This window comes from Delphinus delphis, chromosome 3 (assembly GCF_949987515.2).
Source record: "Delphinus delphis chromosome 3, mDelDel1.2, whole genome shotgun sequence".
Classification (NCBI taxonomy): domain Eukaryota; kingdom Metazoa; phylum Chordata; class Mammalia; order Artiodactyla; family Delphinidae; genus Delphinus; species Delphinus delphis.
In genome coordinates, this window is record NC_082685.1 from 2,251,891 (window position 1) to 2,273,633 (window position 21,743).

A 21,743-nucleotide genomic window follows, 5' to 3' on the forward strand; every position below is an offset into this window, starting at 1 on the left:
AGCTGCTAATCTCCTCAGCCCAGCCAGGGCAGAGCTGATCCTGGCAGAGATGCCGCCTCCTGACTGGCCCGCTGCTCTAGGCCCGCGGGGGGGCCTTGGTCTCCTCCAGTGTACCCAGGTGGGAGGGTCAGGCGACCTGGGCCTTGTGGGCCTGCCTACTGGAGGCCCATTGCACCTGAGCTGGGCGTCGGGCCCAGCTGGGCACCAAGCCCGCCTCGCGGTGAGGACGCGGAGTCTGCACCAGGCCTGCCCACGGGCTTCACCTGGCAGAGGGAGCTCCCCCAGGAGGGCTGGTGGGCACAGCCTGCCTGCCTGCACCTCAGGAGAGCCATCCTGGTGAGAGTTGGGGGGGGGGCACAGCTGTAGAGTGGCTGAGCTGCTCTACCAGGGCCTGCTTCTACCAGGGCCTCCCGACTCCCACCCACCAGTCCGCCTCCTGGCTGGGGGCAGCCCCCTCCCACTTCCGGGCCAGAGGCCGGGCATGCTCCCCACAGCTTCCAGGAAGGGCCTGGCGTCCAGTCCTGCCTTCCCGACTGGGCCCAGCTCTTGGGCTCTCCTGTCCCTAGGCTGCCCTGCCTGCCTCAACCAACAAACACCCCGAGGAAGACCTGGAAAGAAACCAAGGCAGAGCCCGCAGTCCTGAACATGGGGTTCTGAACGAGCCCAGGCGGCTCACGTCTCGGTGGGCAGGAGGCAGCAGTGTCTGCTCCAAGACGCCTGGGGCCTGGTACGGCCAGTGCAGAGGCAGCTGGCCTGCTACCCTGGTGCCAGGACCATGCAGTGGACAAACAGCCTCCTGGGGCGGGTGTCTCCCCGAGCCTGGCCCCGGTCATCCAGAAGGCCAGGCGCTGTGGGTGGGGTGAGGCAGCAGAGGGAGCGCCAGCAGCCTCCCCGGGCCACCGTACGGCCCCTCCCCGCCGTCCCTGCAGGCCAGAGCAGCAGACAGCCTGGGAAGTAGTGAAAAGGCACATATATTTAAAAAAGATCTCTTTACATATATACACTTGAATTCATTATAAATACACATAGAAACCAGGGGGCCACCCACCAGCTCCGCAGGAGATTCCAGGCCCTGGGAGAGGTGGCTGGGCAATAATTTAGGGCACAGAGAGCAGGGAGGGGGTTGCATATATTAATAGAAGATCTGCCCCACGGAGCCCCCCAGAGGCGGTGGGGCCCTGAGCACCTGGGGTTTCCTGAGTTTCCAGCTCTTGGGGCCACCCAGTTTTGTGGATTTCAGGGCTGACCGGGCCTGGTAAGGTGGGTGGGGTGGGAGCCCCAACCCCGGCCTGGAAGGGGGCAGCAGAGGACAGAGGCACAGAGGAGGCCCCCCACCCCCAGGCCCTGCCTGGCCCCTGAGTGTCCTGAGTGGGGCCTGCGCATGGCCACTGCCCACCAGGCAGGGCTTGGAGGGCACCCCCAGGGCCGGCAGCGTCTCGAGCGTCTGCCCAGGCACCGGTGGGAAGGCACTGCAGTGGAGGCCTCGGGAGGCCGGACGAAGGGCCCCTGTCCCCGCCTCGAAGGGCTCCTGGCCCCGCCTGCTCCTCTCAGTAGTCCGCAGGGCTGTTGGCCCTGCTCACCACCCGCTTCCCCGGTGTAGACAGGGCGCCTATTATAGATAAATAAGTTTCGTGCAGGAAGGATGCCCCGGGGCCTAGGAGTTGGGGAAGGGGGGGCTGAACTGGATGACGCTCTGCCGCTCGGGGCCCCCGCTGCCCTCCGGCGCGCCTGCTGCCCCCCCACCGGCGCCCAGCAGGCCGGGGGGCTCAGGGGGCGGCGCGGCGTTGAGGGAGCGCAGCATATCCTCCAGCACCTCCTTGAAGTTGATGTCGCAACCCTGGTGCAGGAGCGCCGCGGGGTCAGCCGGGGCGTCGGGAACACCCAGCAGCAGGCCGCCGGGGCCGGGGGCCGGGGCCGGGAAGGCGAAGGGCGAGGGCGGCGGGAAGGCCTGGGCCGGCGGACTGTACGTGAGGTCCAGGACCTCGCCGGGGCCGCAGGGCAGCGCGAGCGGGCGTGGGGCGGGCGGCAGCGCGGGGAGACCCCGGGCGCGTGCCTGCTTGCGCTTCACATCGGCGTCCATGAGCTGCAGCTCCTGCAGGACGCGGCGCACGCAGGCCTCAGGGATCTTGATGCCTGCGGGGTGGGGGCGGGGCCGGCGGTCAGGGCCCGAGGGGCGGGGCGGGGCGCCCCCCTCCCGGCGGGACACCGCCCTCCCCCACCCCTCCTGCGCCCACTGCTCACCAACTTGCTTCTTCTTGTCCTTGGTCTTGAGGCGCACGATCTGCAGGTAGCTGCTGCTGGTGACGTCGGCCATGACGGCGGCGATGCGACCCCACACGCGCAGCAGGGCCCCGCACAGCATGTAGTGGTGTCGCAGCCTCAGGCCCTGCGCGCAGTCCTTGCCCTCCTGCACCAGCCGGCAGTGCCGGTTCCTGCACGGGGACCACGGCTCAGACCAGCTGCGGCACGGGGCGTGGGCGAGCCCCTCCCAACACCCCCCCCCACTCCCCCCGGGCTGCCCTGGGCCCTCACCATGTGGTGTGGCTGCAGTGAGTCAGAGAGAAGGTGTAGCTGCTCTCCCAGTGCTCTCTGGCCTCCTCCGCTGTCACCTGTGGACACAGCCGGTTGAGCCCCTGGACCGCGGCCTGTCCATGCTCCCCAGCGCGCAGGTGGGGAACAGGAGGTCCGAAGGCCCCAGGCCCGCTCATCCTGCGCCTGGCGGCCAGGGCAGCGGAGCATGGAGGTGGAGGGCCAGCCTGGGGGCTGCAGAAGATGGGCGCGCCAGGGGTACAGTGGGGGCGCACTGCGGGGCCGTCGGGGCCTACCCGGTGAAACCTCCGGCACAGGCTGTCTAAGGTCTCCAGCTGGCTCTGCCGCCCGATGTTGGGCTTGTACACGGTGAAGAGCTTGCCGCGGTTCTGCTGGGCCAGCAGGCAGCTGGGCTTGTTGCCGCGGACCTGGGTGGGGGCGTGCGTGAGGCTGGGGCTGCGCCGCACGTGCTGGGCAGGGGTCCCCACGGTGTGCGGGCCCGTGCAGCCCGCTGCCCTCCCCTCCCGGCCCACCAGCCAGGGTCCTGCCCGTGGGGGTGCGCCGGGGGCTTGCTGGGGGGCCCACCTTGTAGGAGAGGTAGAAGCCGTCGTGGGTGCCCATCAGCTCCAGCGACCGGGCATAGGCCTCCTCCCACTTCAGGCCGCGGTCCACGCTGATCTGCGGACACGCAGGCATCAGGGGGGGTGGGGGTAAGGGGAGGGGGCGGGGCGGGCGGGTGCAGCCGCTCACCTTGTAGAAGACCACCTGCCCATCCTGCGGGTGGCCGGGGGCCAGGAACACCTGCTGGCTCTCCTCGTAGATCTCGTCAATGCCAGGGGCCAGGTCTGGGGAGGGCAAGCGGGGTCAGCGGCGGGTCTGGGGGCCCGGGCCCGGGGGGAAGGGCATCCCCAGCGGGGCTCACCCAGGATGCCCATGTCGTATTTGCCCTCCTTCTTGTCGGCGGCGATGAGGTGGTCGAAGGTGTCGGAGAAGTACTGGAAGAGCGTGTTCTGCTTGTGCACCTCCAGCCCCAGGATGCGGTTGAGGAACTTGCTGATGGAGCAGTCTGCTGGCGACAGGGGGCCTCAGGCTGCGTCCAGCCGGCCCTCCCTGTCCACCCACCCAGGAGGTGCGGGGCCGGGGGCGTGGGACTCACCCTTCTCCACGTCCAGGCAGCCGGACCGGGACTCGCGCCCGCCGATGCCGACGGACAGCAGCCCCTGCTTCATGTCTGTGGGGAGGGAGAGTCTCGCACGCCTGCCCGCCCCAGCCCACGGGGGCTCCCCCTCATGACCCGTGTCCCCCTGGGGTGTGTGGGGAGGGTCCACCAACTCACCACGGAAGAAGGCGGCGTCCCCTCCAGGGTAGCCCTGGGGCAGCGGCACCTTGCTCTCTGTCTGGCTTAGGATGGTGGTGAGGACGCAGCTGAGCGCCCGGGCGCCGTACTGTGGGGAGGGGTGAGGGCCGCGGGCCGCGTCAGAGGCTGGGGCACCCCAGGTCTCGGGGTCCTGGCACCCCGAGGACCCTCCTCTCCTGGGCTCTCCCACCTCGGGTACCTTGTTCTCAAAGTTGTACTTGCTCAGGTCACGGGACTCGGTGGCTCGGCGGTCCCCGTGGGTCAGAGCCCCCTGCCCGGGATGGGGGAAGCGGTCACACGTTGCCCACGTGGTGCTCCTCCCTGCGCCCTCCGCCCTCCCCAGGGAGCCTCCCCGCCCAGTCCCACACCCAGCCCCCCCCTCTGCCCACAGGCTCACCAGGCTCTCCAGCCTCTTGGCCACGATGGAGGCAAACCTGCGCTCCCCGGCCAGCTCTGAGATGAGGAAGATGTACTCGGGCGCGGAAACCTGGTTGGAGCGGTGGGTCCGGCCTGGAGGCAGAGAGGGCTTTTAGGGACCAGGCAGGCCCCGGGGTGGGGCGGCCTGGGGCGGGGCGGGGCTCACCAAACTGCTGGATGGCCCGGTCGGCGCTCCAGGGCAGCTCCAGTGTCATGTGCACCCGGCGCCGCTGGTTCGGTACCCGGCGGTCGGCTTGGAGGGAGATGCCAGAGCTGGAGGCCTCTGAGATGATGGCCACGAGCTAGAGGGACGTGGACGGGGACAGGTCTGTGGGGCGGCAGGGCGGGCAGCCTGCTCCTCCTCGCCCCGCACCCTGCGTGCCCTGGCTCAACCGGCTGCACCTGGAGGGACCCACACAGGAAGTTCAGACGTGTGTGTCCGTGAAGGTGTCTCCGAAGGCTTAGAATGGAATCTGGACCATCCCGGGTCACCCCTGGAGGGTCTGCCTGCCCTGTGGACATCAGCTCCCACGGGGCAGCCCAGAGAAGCGGTGGGCCAGGCACCAACACAGGGCGCGTGGGACTCGGGCTGAAGGCGGGGCTGGCCGGGGGGCGCTGTGAGGGCCCCACACAGGCACAGGAGCACAGCACACACACCCCCACACAGCTGGTGGTCCTCCAGCCAGCCGCTCGGGACACCTGTGCCTCCCAGCCCATGCGCAGGTGCACAGGGGTGCCCTCCAGGCACAGTCCCGCACCCCACCTTCTCTCCGCTCATGAAGCGCTCCTTCTCCCTGAGGTTCACGTGGTCGATGGAGAGGCCCTGCTCCGCCCGGGACTCGAAGGCCACCGTCCCGTCGGACCTGGACACCACGCGGCCCTTCCTGCCGGTCATCTGTGGCCGTGGTGGGGGCGAGGGGACAGGCTGTCAGCCGCTGTGGTCGCCCAGGGGCTGGTCCCCGTGGGCCTCAGTTTCCCTGTCCCCCCACCTGGGACCCTGGGGCTCTTGGGTGTGTGTGGCAGGGGGCTGCCAGGACCCGGCCTCTTGCCAGGCTCGGGTGCCCACGGGGCCATCAGCAGGAATGGTAACTGCCATCTTCCTAAGTTTTTTTATGGCAACCCAGCCGCCTGAGCCAAGATGAAACTGAGGTGGCACCAGAGGGACGTCCCAGGAAAGAGCACAGGAGCACAGGGGGAAAGAAGGACGGGAGCGGGGACAGGGTGGGGGACGGGGTCGGGGATCAGGCCTGGGAGCCCTGGCCCAGGGGGGCGTGCGGGGGAGGTGGGCGTGGAGCTGGGCGGCAGTGGCTGAAGGGGTAGTGCAGGACACGGGACGCTGGACCCAGCAGCCGCAGCACCGCCGCCCCCCTCCCTCCTCCCCCCCACGCCCCCACCCCCACCCCCGGCTCCGCCGCCACCGCCAAGCTGGCCACCAGGGAGCACCAGAGCTCACCTCCGCCACGCACTCTGGACCCCCCAGCTGGTCAATGAGCTCGTCCAGGGTGTTGACGGGCAGCTCCCGGCCCAGCGCCTGCACCTTGGCCAGCAGGTCCTGCTTCAGCCGCTCCACCCGCTCCAGGACACCGGGGCCGTGCAGGTCCCGCGGTGGGGGACACAGGGGGCCTGTGGGGCCAGAGGGTCAAGGGGGACTGTCCAGGCCGCCTGCCCACGGCCCTGTTCCCAGCCCTGGCCCTTGAGGATGATGGGGGTCTCTGGGGAGCGGGGCTGAGCCAGGGGTCCAGAACCTTCTCCCTAAGCCCCACCAGCCCTTGCCAGCCGCGCGCCCCAACGCCCGCACTCGGAGCCTGAGAAGCAGGGACGTGGGGGGAGGACCTGGGGGGAGGGCGTGGGGGTGGCCACGGCCCTCACCGCGGTCGTCGGCCGGGAGCCCGATGGCGTCCACGATGACCACGTCATCGTCCATCAGGGACTCGGGGGAGGAGTGGAAGTCGCTGTCCAGGCCGCCGTCCGACTCTGTGCTGCTGTCGTCACTGACGCGGATCACGCCCGCTGCGTCACACGCCAGCCTGGGCACCTTGGCCCCACGGCCCCGTGGCCGCCCTGCAGGGGAGCAGCCAGGGGTCACTGCCGCCTGGCCCCACGCCTTTGTCCTGGCGGCACGGTCTGGGGACAGGCCCGGGTGCCAGGATGGTCAGGGCTCAGGGCCAGAGCCCCCTGCTCCATCCACCTTTGGCAGGTCTGGGCTCTGCTGGTGGCCAGGGCACAGCGTAAAGGGGCACCTCTAACATCCCTGCCAGACTTCCTGACACGGCAGTGTGTCCTCGGGTGGTGCCTGGGGAGGCCACACGCCCACACTCACAGGGTGGCCCTGGGTGGGTCGGCCAGAGGATGAGCCCAGGCCCTGATGGGGTGATGGTCCAGGGGCCTACGTAACTAAGCTACCATCCAGGACACCCGGGAGGCCGGTCCCAGGAAGTGGGAGGAGCAGGACTGGGCCCCCAAGGCTGGCCGTGTGCCCTCAGGTAAGCTGCTTGGCCTCTCTGAGCCCTACTTCCCCCCTGGGCGAGGATGCTCAGCCTTTGCCTAGAGCAGCAGGCAGTGCATGCCAGAAGGCGCTATGAGGCCACTGCCCCATCCCGGGGTGCTTTGAAGGGCTCCATCCTAGTCCCAGGACCAGTGTGGTTCTGGCCTCCGGCTCACTTTCACCTGGAGAGCACGAGGCCCCGCCTTCTGGGGGTGAGGCTAGAGGCCGTGGGGATGCGCTAGCCACACCCCCATCCTGCAGCGCTGGAGTTTTTAGCTGACTGAGCAAGCTGCCCTGGAGGGTTGGGGAGGGCATCAGGGGTCAGGCCACGTGGCTGTGCAGCCAGCAGCAGAGGGGGCAGCGGGAGTGACAGCCTGACCCAGATCAAGGCTCAGAAAGGAGGGAGGCCGGAGGGAGGCGGCAGGAGCAAGGGAGGAGGCCACAAGGCGCCCGAGGTCCAGGCGGGCGGCAGGCGCTTACTTTTTCGCTTATTGCCCGGTCCTCTCTCTCGCTTCCTCTTGGTTGAAGGAAAGTGCTTCTGAATTAGCGACAGAAAGACGCCTCTGAAAGTGAGAAGCAGAGTTTATTTTCACTGGGAGACCTGGAGGGGTTGGGTCCCGTGTGTGGGTTTGCTGTGGTGGGGACACCCAGCGCCAGGGGGCCCCACGGGTGGGTCTGGGTGCAGGGGCTCAGAGAAGGCGCGTGGGAGGGGAAAGGAGCTGCAAGGACAGGGGGGCGGGGGTCCCACGTGGTGGGCAATGGACGGAGCGTGGGTGGGAAGCTGGGTGGGGCTCCCGCCATCAAAGGGCCCACAGCTCTGCCCACACGCGCTGACTGGCCGAGGGGGAGGCTCCCAGGATGGGGTCCCAGGGGAAGGGAGGTGATGCTGGGCTGAGGGGGAGAGGCCAGGATGAGGTGAGCCAGGCAAGGGGCCTCGTGCTGGGACCCTCACCCAGGGTGGGAAGGGAGGCCAGGGGCTTTGGGGACCAGCAAGGCCAGTCCCTAAAATCAGTGTCGTCCTTGAAACGGCACGGTTCCCACGTGGGGGGGTGGGTGCAGGCACCGGGAAGCCTCATTCTAAAGCCCTGGGACCCTCGGCCAGCGCCCTCCGAGTCCTGGGGTCCCCACGGTTACCCTTTCTGGCTTTACGATGCGAGGTGGGCCTAAGGTCACTTAGGACCGGGGCCGCTCCCTAGGCTGGGAATACAGGCAGGGCCAGGCCACAGGTCGGCCCCAGGGTGGGTCGCAGAGGGAGGGGGTCCCCGGCGTAGCCCCCACCCTCCCCACCGGGCCGCAGGCATCACTCACTCGGCGGCGGACACGAAGCCATCAAGCTGGCCCTCCTTCTCGCCCAGCACCTCCCGGGTACGCGCCTCACCCGTGGACTGCAGCCCGATAACCACGCACTGCGGGGGTGGGTGGTGGTGAGCAGAGGCCTGCCCACCAGCCCCGGAGTGCGGGCCCCAGAGGGGCCCCCAGGGAAGCACCAGGCCCCACACTGGCCCTGTCCCAGCAGCCAAAACCCAGGGCGGGCCTCAGCCTCTCCCTCCTCCCACCCCCGTGTCCCTCGGGCTGCCAGGCCCCGACAAGCCCAGATCCACCTGGAAAGTCCACCTGGCAGTCCACAGCCAGCCTCAGCTCCCGGACCCCCACCCCCATCCTCTGCCCTGTTCTTTCTTGGGACTCGCCAGCCCAGCCTGCACACGGGTAGCCTGGGGCAAGGCGGGACCAGAACCTTCCAGGTCTCAGCATCGCCCTCACCAGCCCCATCCTTGGGGGTTCGGCCCAGCCACACGCAGGCTCCTTTGCGATCGTGAGGCTGACACGGCGTGCCGGGTTCTGCCCACTCGCCCCTGACACAGGGATGCAGGGGGCCCGGCACAGCCCAGCTCACCTTGTCCCTGGCCAGCTCCTCCCGGGCCAGCTCCACCAGCCGGCGCACCTTGGCGGCAACACATAGGTACTTGAAGAAGCGCTGGTGGGCCGACCAGAACTGGCCCCACAGGGACTTGCGTGACTCCAGGCCGATCCAGTCGGCTGCCTGCTGGAACACGCCCAGGGCCTCGGCCCACTGAAATGACACGCCTGGCTGAGCTCACTACCACCGTCTCTGCCCGGACCCTGGCTGCCCCCGCCCCGTGGAAATGTGGGCCAGGGAAGGGGGGCTGTAAGTAGAGCAACAAGGAGGCCCTGGCGATAGCTGGACGCTCGGAAATGTTAAGAAACAACAAGTGTGATGCTGGTGAGACCGTGGTGGAATGGTGCTCGTGCAACCCAGGGGCGGGTGGACACCGCCTCCCGAGGCGGCGGGGATACCCTCCCTGCCAGCTCCCTGCCAGCGGCCTCTGACTCTCCACACTTCAGACCAGGGTCTCGCTGGGGTGGTCCTGCCCCCAGGGGACACCGGGCCACGTCTGGGGCATCTGCGGCTGTCACACTGGGGGGATCCAGGCATCAAGCAGGTGGGTCCAGGGAGGTGCTCCCACCCCGCAGCGCCCAGGACGGCCCCATGGAGAGAGACAGAAAACGGCCACCAGCTCTGGGTTCTGTCCTGGGGGCAACGTGCTCAGGAAATCATGGGGAGGGGAGGCGGGGATGCGGGCGTACAGTCCGTACAGAATCCCCAACTTGAACAGGATCAAGATGCTGGGCTCCTGCCAAAGACCGAGGCGGGCGGGCCAGGTGCTCCCTCCTGTCCAGTCTGACTAATCCCTGTGGTGTCTTAAGGGCAGACGCTGAAGGTGACGGGGGCGTAACTCCAAGGGGACATGCAGGCTGTCCACTCAGTCAGAGGCTCACCAGCAGGGCCGCCCGGTTGTAGATGCGCTCGAAGGACGGGGCCAGCGGGATCTCTTCGATGCGGAAGGTGACGCCCGAGAAGCTGAGCTGGCGTGCAATGTACACGCCGCTGACCTTCATGTCCATGGCCACGATCTCCATGGCGCCCACACCCCTGCAGGTGAACACAGGCTGCCTGGGCCACGGCCTGGGACCACGTGCTAGGTCCCACCCAGGGGCAGAGCAACCTGGGGAGGGGCTGTCACCCAGCACTGAGCCCTGGAGAGCGAGGAAGGGCCAGGTGCATGGAGCAGAGAGCACTTGCAAAGGCCCTGTGGTCACCAAGGGCCTGGTGGGCCTTGGAAACACACAGAAGGTAGTCTGCCTGGACCAAGGAGGGGCCTGCACGGGAGCAGGAAAAGTGGGGAGGAGGCCCTTTCGCCCTGAGACCGATGGGAAGTACTAGGCAGAGGAAGGATAGGATTTGCATTTTAAGATCTCTCTGGCTGCCAGAGGAGCATGGGCAGGGGTGAGCGTGACACCTGGCCCCCGCTCCCATCGTGTGGGGGATGGGCACGGGGTAAAGCGCACACCTCTTCTCGATGGCATGCAGAAATTCCTCGAAGGTCCGGAACGGTGTGCCCTCGCCCCAGATACCCAGGCGGCTCATGTAGATCATGTTCCGGGGCTCAGAGGCACCTGGGGGAAGGGGGAGCCACCGTCAGCTCCTCCGACCTGGGAAGGTTGGGGGCCTCAGGTGTGGCCCCAGAAATGGCACGAGGGCCAGGAATGGGGACCTGAGGCTCTCGGGAAAGTGCCCACGGCCAGCTGGCAGAAGGGAGGCCCCTGACAGGGGTTGGTGTCTGAGAACAGGGCCTGGCAGGAGCTGGGCTGCAGACCAGACGCCCCCCCCCCCCCAACTCTCTCTCACACACAGCTGCGCCAGGGCAGGCATCGCTCGCTCGTCGATGACCAGGCCCCTCACCTGTGGCGCTGGCGTAGACCACCCTGGCCAGGGGCAGCTTGTTCTGCAGGTCCAGCACGGCCTTGCCCATCTTGGTGGAGCTGGCATTCTTGGCTTTGTGGCACTCGTCAAACACAATCTGGGGTGGGCGTGGGTTAAGGACTGTGCTGGAAGGCGGGCCGCCCCACAGACCCACCACGACACCCTAGGTGGTCCCTTCCTGGTTGGGGGGAACTCTGGAAGGTGCCTGGGGGTATCTGGCCACGGGGTGTGGTCCTTGGGGTGTGTGAGGCCACCAAAGCCAGAGGGAAACAGCCTCTAGGCCCCGAACAACGTGGACAGGAATTGAAAGACACATAAAGTTCTTAATGTTTTCAGGGGAAAAAGCGCAAGTTACAGACAAGTATGTCTGTCACGAACCTACCTGAAAGGCAAGGTGTGAGTGCCACACGCACGCGCATGTGTCCACACGTATGTACAGGGGTTCGACGGAGGATCAGCGGAAACGCGAGTGAGGTTAGCCCGATGCCATGTGGCCCCCCCCGAGGTGTGAGGTTAACATTGCTGTTTTTTTATGCTGCTGTTGCTGAGCTGAGCTGTCACCTGACACCGGGCGCCCAGAAGCATCAGTAACCCTGCTGCTTCTTCTGGCTCATGGGAGCTCTAAACAGACTATGCCTCGTGAACAGAGGGCCCACAGGCCTTGTCTCATCGGAGGGAGCGAGGGGAGCTTCGGGAAAGTGCACTCACCCCACTTCTGAGAACAAGGGTGAATCCCAGGGAGATAGAGCCCGAGGGTCCTCTAAGGGCCCCTGCAGAACTCCGCAGGGGAAGCTGTGGCCCCTCTGTGTGTGTGTGTGTGTGTGTGTGTGTGTGTGTGTGTGTGTGTGTGTGTGTGGAGGCGGGGAGCAGCTGGGGAGAAGGCCGAGGGGGGTTGGCCTGAAGGCTGTTACTGGTAAGAGGAATGTGTGAAACAAGAAAACGTTAACACCAGATACACATCAGACTCTAGCTTATAGTCCCCTAAACAACTTCTTCCTACAGCCTGATGGACATTCCTTTTTTTTTTTTGGCCACACCAGGCAGCTTGCGGAATCTCAGTTCCCCGACCAGGTATCGAACCCGTGCCCCTGCATCGGAAGCAGGGAGTCCTAACCACTGGACCACCAGGGCAGTCCCTGGCGGACTTTCCTATGCTTTGTTTCCTACAGTTTGGTGGGAGCAAAAAGAAAGTGATCTCAGGCTGAAAAGCAAAGGAGGGAGACGCCTGGGGCTTCGGCCCAGTCAGGAAGCGCCTGGGACCCACAGCAGCTGGCAGGGCTAGAGCAGCGGGGCCTCTGGCCTAGCTGTGCTCTGGCTCTCCTGGACTGCCTCCCGCCCCGCCCCGACGGAGCCTGGGTGGGACCAGCTTGGGGGCCGGACAAGGACGGGCGAGGAAGTGCTCTGCGCCCCCAGACCTCCGGCCCCGCCGCCCGCGGTGTCGCAGCAAACACCACCCCGACCCTGTGGTTACGGGTCTGGCCAGCTGGAGCCAGGAGGCTGAGCCAGATGGCCAAGGGCGGGTAACAGCTGTCCCTGAGGGCGAGCCTGCGCCACCAGGCCCTCCCTTCCGGGAATTCCTCCCGCGCTTCCGCACCCTCCGGCACCGGCCAGGACCAAGGCCTCCCGGCCCCCTGCAACTCGGCTCCGCCCCTCCCGGCCCCCTGCGCTCGGCCCCGCCCCCGCATCACGGCCAGGATACCACGCCATCGAAGGCCTCCCCACACCACTCCAGGATCTGCCGGATGCGCGTGCGGTGCTGCCCGCCTGCCTGGCTCTCCCCGATCAGGGCGGAGTAGGTGGCAAAGAGGACGCCCTCTGAGGTAGTGTTGTCGCCGTACTTGATCTGGGGAGAGGGCCAGGCATCGGTGCGCGCCGGGGCATAGCCACGCCCGCGCTCCGGGACCCCCACCCCTACCAGGCGAGGGGCTGCGGGCCACCCACCTTGCTCAGCGCGTGCACCGCGATGCCAGGGGCGGCGATGTCCCGAAGGTCGCGCTCCGCATCGTACTTGAGATCATTGGAGACGCTGAACCTGCGGGTGCGGGCCAGTAGGCTTCAGGAACCCCCTGCCCACCTGCCGGCCCACCCCATGCCCAGGGAGGGACAGCTCACCACAAGGCCTTCTTTCTGCCCCGCAGGTAGTTCTCCAGGATGATGCCGGCCACCGTGCGGCCCTTGCCCACGCCCGCGCCATCGCCGATAAGGAAGCCCGCGCGCTGCCCACCGGGGAGCAGGACCTCGTGTTGCTGCGGGAGAGGGGGAGGAGACGGGGGTCAGCGTGCGGCAGGGTCAGGGTGGGCACTGAGACCCCCCCACGCCGGACGCAGACCTGCCTGGAGACCCTGGGATCACCTGGCAGGCGTAGGTGATGGCCTCTAGCTGCAAGGCGGAAAGGGCTCCGCTGTCGGAGGAGGCCAGGGCGAGGGTGTAGGTGATGTCCGGCGGCGGAACGCTGGACAGAGTGCTGGTCTCCACCACGCGGTCTGGGTGCTGCTTCCCAAGCTTGGCTAGGGGGGCATGGGGTGGGAGGGGGAGGTAGGTCAGGGGCGTGGTCTGGACAGGGTTGGGGGCGTGGCCCATTGATGCAGAGCAGGAAGGCGGCTGACCTCTCCACTGCCCCCTCCGCCTATGTGCCGAGTGAGGAGCACAACCCCGATTACAGAACCGCCCCTCCGGAGCCCGCCCACAGCTCCCACACCTGCCTTGGCAGTTTAAGGGGCCCTGGGACCTTCGGGGACCCCGGGGATGGGTGCTCCTGGCCGGAGGACGCAGACCCCGTGAGGCTGTGCAGCCCGGTGGTCGCTGCTGGGGGTCTTTTCCCACAGCACACTCACACTTGGATGGCACGTAGTCGGCGTAGGTCTCCGCGTGGCCCAGCTCCTCTGCCTCATCCTCCTCAGCTTCGTCGTCCTCCTCGGGATGACTCTGAGACTGAGGGCAAGGTGCTGTCATGCTGGGGACAGTACTGTCCCCTGCACCACGCCAGCCTCCCTGCCCGGATCAGGAGCCTGGTCCACCAGCCAGCCCAGTGACTTGGGGCAATAGGGAGAGGTCCCCCCTCCTAGCATGGTGCCTCCCTGGGACCTCAGTTTCCCCATCTGTATAATGGTCAGACCATGCTTCTAAGCCGGCCCAGGGCCCGCATACAGCAGATGCCTGAGTGAGTGGCCCTCCCTGGTCCCCAGGAGGGATGGGCAGGGGTAGGGAAGGGGCCTGGCTCACCTGGTAGCTGACGAGAAGTGGGGTGCTGGAGAGAGAGGACACAGGGTCCTCAAGGCCTGTAAATGGCCCGCTGGGCAGGAACAGCTGGAGGGGAGAGGCAGGGAGAGTAGGCATGAGACTGCAGGCCACAGGTGGGGAGGAAGTGCCTCTATGGGCCCCCCGGCCTCCAGGGGGGGCTCGCCTTGTGGTCCTCAAGCCCCTCAGCTGGCCACCAGCCTCCTTCCTGTTGCCCGCCCAACCTAGATTTGATAGATACATAAGTACTTGGGATACATAAAGTACTAGATAAATAGGTACTAGGAATGCGATGTACAACACGATAAATAGAATTTACACTGCTGTATGTTATATATGAAAGTTCTTAAAGTAAACCCTAGGGGTTCTCGGCACAAAGAAAAAATACGGTTTTTACTTCTTTAATTTTTTTTTTTTTTTTTGGGGGCACACTGTGTGGCTTGTGGGATCTTAGTTCCCTGACCAGGGACTGAATTCATGCCCTCAGCAGTGAAAGTGCCGAGTCCTAACCACTGGACCGCCAGGGAATTCCCTCTATTTCTTTAATTCTGTATCTATATGAGACTATGGATGTTCACTGACTTGTCATCATTTCATGATGTATGCAAGTCAAATCACCATTCTGTACGTACACTTTAAACTTACTGCTGTCTATCAATCACATCTCAATAAAACTGAAAGGAAAAAAAACACAAAGTTTTTTTGAAATGAAAATAAAATGGAAATGAGGCACAGGGAGGTCTGAAACCTACTCTCAATTCCCTCTCCCTTTTTTTTTTTGAATTAACGAAAACAAACAAACAGCTGCAGACGCAGGTTCCTGGAAGGCTGACTCAGGTTCCCGCAGGCAGGGCTGGCCGCAGCAGCAGTGGGCGTGGCGTTTCAGCTGCCCGCCTGGGCCTCAGGTTCCCGGGAGGCTGGGAACCGGTAGGAGGGCCCTGGCGAGGCGAGGACGGGCCTGGGTCGCCTGCTGCACCTACTCTGGGCACTTCGTATCCCCCTGCCAGCCCCAGACTGGGCCCAGACGCTTCCCGAGGGCCCGGGGGTTTCATGGGCACTGAACCCGTCAGGGCATCTAGGCATATGCCCACCAGTGTCCACTAGTGTATGCCGGGCTCCCCGGAGCCCCTCTTCCCCCTGGGGAGCCCCTGCATCTTCTGGCCTACATGGGAGACATGAGCACCCTCGAGCCACACCCTCCTCTGTGTCTGTTCGGCCGAGGATGGGGCACACTGACCTTGTCATGGGTGGAGGGGCCAGTGCTCACGTCCCAGATGGTGGGCACCTGGCTGAGGCTGTCGGCGGGCAGGAAGTCAGGTGTGTCTGCGATGTCTGAGAGGGAGTCCACGGACGAGGAGAAGATGGAGGCATTGGAGAGGTCATCGAGGTACGAGGAGTCCTGCAAGACAGGCCGGGTGAGGGCAGCTGTGAGGCCCAGCCACACGGTGGATGCTGCTCTGCCACAGAAAGGGGTGACGCACTGACACTCGCTACAGCGTGGATGGACCCTGAGAACACGACGCCCAGTGAGAGAAGCCAGACACAGAAGGACACACGGTGTGTGATTCCACTGATGGGAAACGTCCAGAACAGGCAGATCCAAAGGGACAGAGAGGGGGTTCCTGGTTGTCAGGGACTGGGGAGGGTGTGGGGTGACTGCTGATGGGGACGGGGCTTCTCTTTGGGGCCATGAGAATGTTCTGGAACTAAACAGAGGTGATGGTTGCCCGACTCTGTGAATGCACTGGAAACTGAATTATGCAATTCAAATGGGTCAGTTTTACAATATGTGAACTGTATCAATAAAGCTGTTTGAAAAGAAAAAAGGAAAAAGGCAAGTGGAGGTGAGAGAAACCAGACCCCACAGGCGCTGCGCTGGACTCTACTCAGAGGACACCGGGAGAAGGTGACGGACACCCCGTGCCTGCCCTGGCCCATCCCCATGGAGGAGGTGACACCGGTGTAGGGATGCCAGGACGCACGGACCGCCACAGCTTCAGGAGACATCTGCTGCTGTGGAGGCTGCAATTTCTAAACCTAAATTTAAAGGGAATCGGGGGACTTCCCTGGTGGTCCAGTGGTAAACAATCCGCCTTCCAATGCAGGGGACGGGGATTCGATCCCTGGGTGGGGAACTGAGCCCGCACGCCACAACTACTGAGCTTGTGCGCCTTAACTAGAGAGCCCGCATGCCGCAAACTACAGAGCCCACGCGCCCTGGAGCCCGCACACCACAACTAGAGAAAGAAAACCAGCACATCACAACTAGAGAGAAGCCTGCGTGCCGCAACGAAGACCCAACGCAGCCAAAATAAATAAATAAAAATAAATAAACAAAGGGAATCAGGTGCAGCGCAGGGGGGTCCCATACCGGCCCCCCTCCCTCCCAGCCCTGGTCACAGGCATGGAGCTCCTGAGTGTGCCTGGCCTGTGCTGGACGTGGGGACATGCAGAGACAGCCCCTTGGGGCTTCTGGACCAGGGTCCCCTGCAGTGCCCCGCTGGGTCACGGTGCTCACACCGCCTGCCACCTGGGGAGGGCAGTGCAGCACAGCTCCCCGTGCCCAGAGCTGGGGAAGGTGCAGGCCCCCCACCTCCCTCAGCCCCTCCAGGCTCAGATGCGGGGCAGCCCTCAGCCGAGCCCCGCAGGGAGGGAACCCCCCACCCCCGCCTGCCTGCCATGGGTGGAGCCAGGTGGGCTGTGGCCTCAGCGTGCCCATCAACGGGAGCATTTCCCAAGCAGGGCAGGGGCCGAGGAGGAGGGAGAACGGCCCTCTGGGAGCCCCCAGCCCCGCGTACTGTTCACACATCTCGGCCCATCAGGGCTGTTGGAAGGCCGCGGCCGGGCGGGCTGGGACAGAGGGTGTGGTGTCCCACTAACCAGTGAGAGAAGGCCAGGAGGGTGGGCAGGGCTGACCAGTGGGGGTCTCGGGGTCCCAGGGGCTCAGATCAGTGGACTCTGGGGAGGAAGGGTGGGCCTGGGCCTAGGGTCCACCCGATGTGACCAGTTCGGGCCTGGAGGCCACAGCTGAGCTGGCTTCTGGGGGTGGAGGGCAGGTCTCCGCAGTCCCAGGTCACCGAGAGCAGGCCCCTGATCTCAGCCAGTTCCCAGTCCTACCCCACGGCCCCTCAAGGGCCGTGTTTCTGGGGCTCCCCTCCGACTGATCTGCATGGGAATCAGCCCCCCACGCCCTGGGGTGCAGGGACCTCCAGGCAACACTGTCCAGCTTCCCCAGGACCCCGTGCTCAGATGCTGGTGCGTGCACAGCCCCCAACAGGCAGGCTTGAGAGCACTGTGCGAAAAGGACAGCGGGCCTGGCAGGAAGGGGTGGGGCCTGCTCAGCTGGTATAAGGCTGGGGGCCCCCTGTGGACGCCTCCCACTGCCCAGGGTGCCCTGGCTCCGGCGGTTTGCAAGGAGGGCTGGTCCCACGGAAGGGGGGCAGACCCCAACCTCCCCCCACCGCCTGCAGCTGCAGGACCTGGCGACTGGGCAAGTCCAGGCGAGGAGATGGGGGCGTGGCAGACAGTGCCTAGCAGGACCAGCTCAACAGCCTGGGAAGAAGCAGGAGGGGGATGCCAACCCCAGAGCAGGGAACAGGTGCTCCATGATGCTCCTTGGGGCACGCTGCACCCCCATGCGAGAGCCCGGCGACTCAACAGGCCAGAGCATCCATCTCGGGGGACGCTGAGGCGGCGGCAGTGGGTCTGGCTCTGCTGCCCCTGAGGCCTGCTCCCTACCCCACCCCCGGTCAGCTGGGATCAGAGGTGGCACATCCCGAGTCTGGTGGACAATGCCAGGGAAGGGTGGGCTGCAGAAGCTGGCCGCCCGGACCCCATGAAGTGACATGGGGTAGTGACCCCCAGAGACTCCGAAGGCTGGCTGGGGTGGGGTCCGCGTCCAGTCGGGGAAAGCTGTCTTTGCTAAAGTCCCTCTGGGACCAGCGTGGCCCTCCCAGCGAGCGCCGCCGAGCCTGGTCAGGGTGACGATGACCCTGGAGCCCTGAGAGGTGGGCCTGCTTCCCAAAGGTGAAACAGTCACTGGGCAGTGGGCAGGGAGCTGGGCGGGACCTCAGGGGCCAGCCCCGAAGATGGCAGAGGCAGGGGCTGAAAGGGGCGCTCGGGGGCCACCCTGTGTGAGGGCTGAGCACGGAGACCCTTCCCAGGAGGACAGCGTGCAGGTGAAGAAGCCCCCCGTGGAGGAGCCAGGAGGTCAGGTCAAGTTCAGCAGCAGAGACCCCTGGGGTGATGGTTGGGAAGGGCACCTCCCCTCTGAGTTCTCCCCCGGGGAACCCATGGCCCCAGTGCAACCATGAGAAAACACCAGACAAACCCAAACTGGGGACGTCCTTCAGGAGTCCCAGGCCGGGCTCCCCACGACTGCCCAGGGCCCCAGCCCACCCCAGGAGAGCGGGCGACACCGGCACAGCCTGGGGGTCCTGGTGCCACAGTGTTACTGGGGCAGAGGCGACGTGGGGAAGCGTGGACTCTGGGGCCCTGAGGACGACGTATGAACACGGGCCCATCAGCTGGGACGTGGGCGGCGCCAAGGAGCTGGTCGTGGGCACACAGGGTCCCTCTGAACTGATTCACAGTCTCTCTGTAAATCTAAAACTGCTCTAAAAAATATAATTTATTAAGAAAGTGGGTGCTCTCTCCCCAGTCTGTGGACACCGTCTCCACCAGATGCCCTGATGGGCAGCTGGCATCGTCTGGGGGCCCCTGGATCCTTGGGGGCAAAGGGAGGTGGGCCTCACTTGGGTCCCCAGGGGGTGGGGGTGGGGCTCCCGAGGTCCCTCCCCCTCCCCACCGTGGGTGGCTGGATGGAAGTGAGAGTGGACCCCCCTGGTGGGCTGCCTGCCAGTGTTGGGACCTGACTCCCAGCAGCCACAGGAGACCTCCAAGATGACCCAAACCCAGAATCACCTTCCCTGGGTCCCCAGGGGCCCAGTCAGGGCAGGGCCGCAGCTCCCAGGCCCTCACCAGAGCCCCCAACCCGGCAGCCTGTGTCCACCCGTCCCCGGGCTCACCTCCCGACCTGCGTCCCCACCTGGAACTCCTCCGGGATCCCAGGCCCCCCTGCCCCCGCTCTTCCCACTGCAGGCCCCAATGCAGGGGAGCTGGCTGGTTACCCCGACAGTTCTGGGGGGCCAGGAGGGCACAGGGTTGCCCACTGTGCTTACTGCCTCTCAGCATGTCGGGGACCCTGGACCAGCGAGGAGCTGCCCATGCAGTGACCCCCCCCCCACCTCATCTCTGCCACCGCCCAGCAGGCTGGGACAGGATGGCCCCCAGACTGGACCCGGCTCTGGGTCTGCTCAGCACCCCCTCCCAGCCAGGAAAGTGACCCCAGAAACATTCTTCGGACACAGGTCCTCTCACTGGTCCTGGGCAGGGGCCCTGAGGAGGGACAGTGGGACAGAGAGACGGAGGGATGGGGACCGAGCCTGCCTGTCCAATCAGAGCCCGTCTCAAACCATGCCCCACAGAGCCACTGCCACCATCCCAGGACACGGAGTGCCCACAAGACTCCAGGTGGGACGGCTTCAGCCCCCTGCAGCCCCCTGCCCTCCCTGGCTGTCCCCACGTTCCACGTGGCTCTGCTCGGAAAACTCCAGCGGGGTCATCCTCGCTGCCAAAAACAGACAGACGGAGCAGGCTGGGGGAGCCCTCCCCCCCGCCCCCAGCCCGGCTGTTCCGGGCGGTTCCCACGGGCCCTCCCAGCCCGGCCCCCCTCGCAAGGCAGGAGCCCAGGGTTACCTTGCCGAGGGCTGCAAACTGCAGCCAGAAGCGCAGCTGGGACATGGTGGCCGCCGGGTCCCGAGGAAGCGGTGGGAGCAGCTGCCTCATGACCACGGGCGGCTCAGCCCGCCGGCCCTCAGCCCTCAGCCCGCCCGGCCGCATTTGCATGTTGGTTTAGTCACCGCCTGCGCCTACTTCCCCTAAGGCCGGCTGACTTTCAGGAAATGATGCCTGCCTGGTAAGTCAGGACGATTACTGGCAAAGCGCGGAGAATTACTGAACGGGGCGGAATCTACCACAGACGGCTGTCAACAACGCCCGCGGGCTGCCACTGGCTCGCCCCCTGCCTGCCCCGGGCGCTCTCCTGGCCCCGGCCTCAGTTTCCCCCAGACCACTGTCCCCCCAGAGCATGTGCCCAGCTGGGCCTGGCAGGGACCACGGCTGTCCCTGGGATGCCCACAGCAGTGACTCGAGGTTCAGAGGCCCCTGCATCGCAGGGAGGAAACCTAGGCTGGCTGCCCCTTCCGTGCCCCCCACGCCCTCCTGGGCCTGCCCTCAGCTCCTCAGCCTGGACCTTCACTGACCCAGAGCCCGCCTCCAGTGCCTCACAGGGCCCGCCCCAGGGCCTTTGCCTGTGCTGTGGCCACACCTGGAGGGCCGTCCCCATGGGGCCCCAGGCCCCGCCCTGCTCTTCCTCCTCCAGCCTTGGCAAGCGGCCTGGCTGTGCCCAAAACGCTGCTCTTCCCTGTTGCGTCAGCCCCTGCAACCCGCAGCCCAGAACAGAGGGCAGGACGTAGACAGGGCCAGTGGCGGGGGGCACAAAGCCCTGAGGCCTGGTGCCCGTCCTGCTTGTTTCTTTCCATCACCCCCATTCCAGGACGGTTCTGTGCGGATCCACGGCCGAGAGGAGCAAGCGGGCCCATGGGCCTCCCTGCGGTTGCCCAGCACCCCAGAGCTCTGACTGGGGAGGGTCCCTGGGGTCAGGGAGACCTCGGCCCAATGCTGCAGCCCTCACCTGTCTCCAGCCCACAGCCGGCAGAGGAAGTAGGGGGAACATGGCCAGCGGCCACTGCCGCAGGTGAGGAATGTATACAAATGGCAACAAGGGGAGGAAGGACACTCAAACTGTCAGGCAACGGGGAAATGCAACCCGAAACCAGCGGGACACACTTCACACCCGCCCGGACGGCTGGACCCACAAAGCCAGCAGGGACCAGTGTGGGGAGGAGCTGGAGAAATCAGAGCCCCTACACGGCCGGTGGGGGCGCGAAACGGGGCAGCATCCTCGGAAAACAGTCATAGTCACCCCATGACCCTGATTCCACTGCCAGGTGCCCACCAGAGGCAATGGAGACGCACGTCCACAGCAGCCAAAGGTGGACACAACCTAAGTGTCCACCAGCGGATGACGGACAAACACCACATGGTCCCTCCACACACAGGAGCATCACTCGGCCACGTAAAGGGGTGAAGCCTCGACACTCACTACAACGTGGATGGACCCTGAGAACACGATGCTCAGTGAGAGAAGCCAGACACAGAAGGACACACGGGGTGTGATTCCACTGGTGGGAAATGTCCAGAACAGGCAGATCCATAGAGACAGGGAGTGGGTTCCTGGCTGTCAGGGGCTGGGAAGGAGGTGAGGGAGTGACCGCTGATGGGGATGGGGCTTCCTTTTGGGGTGATGGAACGTTCTAGAATTACATAAAGGTGGTGGTTGTAAAACCCTGTGAATACACATTAGAAGGATGAATTTTAAGGTGTGTGATTTTGTCTCAATTTTAAAAAGAATTACTAGGAAACGGGCTTGAAAAGAAAACCCACAAAGGACAAGCACAAACTTTTTGTGATTGGGTTTCAGCAGCAGGAAACTGGTCAGGTTGCCAGCAGTTTCTAAACTCAGACTCTCTGCCCCCTGTATCTCATCACCAGATGGCTGGTCGGCCCTGTCCGGCCAGCGCGTCCGATCCGTGGGGCTGCCCGGCCAACAGGACGCTCGCTGGTCCCTAGGCTGCCCCCGGGCTGGCCACAGAGGGGTGGGCGCGGCCCATGTCGGGACCTCCTTTGGAAATAGGGTCACTGCAGATGTAGTCGGCTAAGATGTGGTCGCACTGGAGCAGGGCGGGCCCTAAGCCGACGGCCGGTGCCCTTACAAGAGGGAGGTCTGGACACAGACAGAGAGGAGAAGACCA

General features: G+C 65.3%; 1 protein-coding gene across 2 annotated transcripts in view; it reads right to left on the bottom strand.

The window, feature by feature from the left end:
• Positions 1–576: 576 nt before the first annotated feature.
• SBNO2 (strawberry notch homolog 2) overlaps positions 577–21,743 on the bottom strand; it is a 44,336-nt gene continuing 23,169 nt past the window's right edge. Inside the window, exons 5-32 of one of the 2 annotated variants that reach the window (XM_060007269.1) lie at positions 15,047–15,208; positions 13,795–13,878; positions 13,407–13,503; positions 12,925–13,079; positions 12,685–12,818; positions 12,514–12,604; positions 12,272–12,415; positions 10,552–10,669; positions 10,160–10,265; positions 9,588–9,741; positions 8,683–8,859; positions 8,097–8,194; positions 7,269–7,351; positions 6,173–6,364; positions 5,757–5,926; positions 5,067–5,198; positions 4,470–4,605; positions 4,284–4,396; positions 4,086–4,157; positions 3,866–3,974; positions 3,686–3,760; positions 3,452–3,595; positions 3,280–3,374; positions 3,115–3,207; positions 2,826–2,957; positions 2,533–2,609; positions 2,242–2,432; positions 577–2,133 (exon numbers count right to left, since the gene is read on the bottom strand). In XM_060007269.1, the coding sequence (XP_059863252.1) occupies positions 1,655–2,133; positions 2,242–2,432; positions 2,533–2,609; positions 2,826–2,957; positions 3,115–3,207; positions 3,280–3,374; positions 3,452–3,595; positions 3,686–3,760; positions 3,866–3,974; positions 4,086–4,157; positions 4,284–4,396; positions 4,470–4,605; positions 5,067–5,198; positions 5,757–5,926; positions 6,173–6,364; positions 7,269–7,351; positions 8,097–8,194; positions 8,683–8,859; positions 9,588–9,741; positions 10,160–10,265; positions 10,552–10,669; positions 12,272–12,415; positions 12,514–12,604; positions 12,685–12,818; positions 12,925–13,079; positions 13,407–13,503; positions 13,795–13,878; positions 15,047–15,208 (3,813 nt within the window). In that variant the 3' untranslated portion in view covers positions 577–1,654. The remainder of the gene's footprint in view (positions 2,134–2,241; positions 2,433–2,532; positions 2,610–2,825; positions 2,958–3,114; positions 3,208–3,279; positions 3,375–3,451; positions 3,596–3,685; positions 3,761–3,865; positions 3,975–4,085; positions 4,158–4,283; positions 4,397–4,469; positions 4,606–5,066; positions 5,199–5,756; positions 5,927–6,172; positions 6,365–7,268; positions 7,352–8,096; positions 8,195–8,682; positions 8,860–9,587; positions 9,742–10,159; positions 10,266–10,551; positions 10,670–12,271; positions 12,416–12,513; positions 12,605–12,684; positions 12,819–12,924; positions 13,080–13,406; positions 13,504–13,794; positions 13,879–15,046; positions 15,209–21,743) is intronic. The other variant, XM_069540538.1, reaches the window with a different exon arrangement.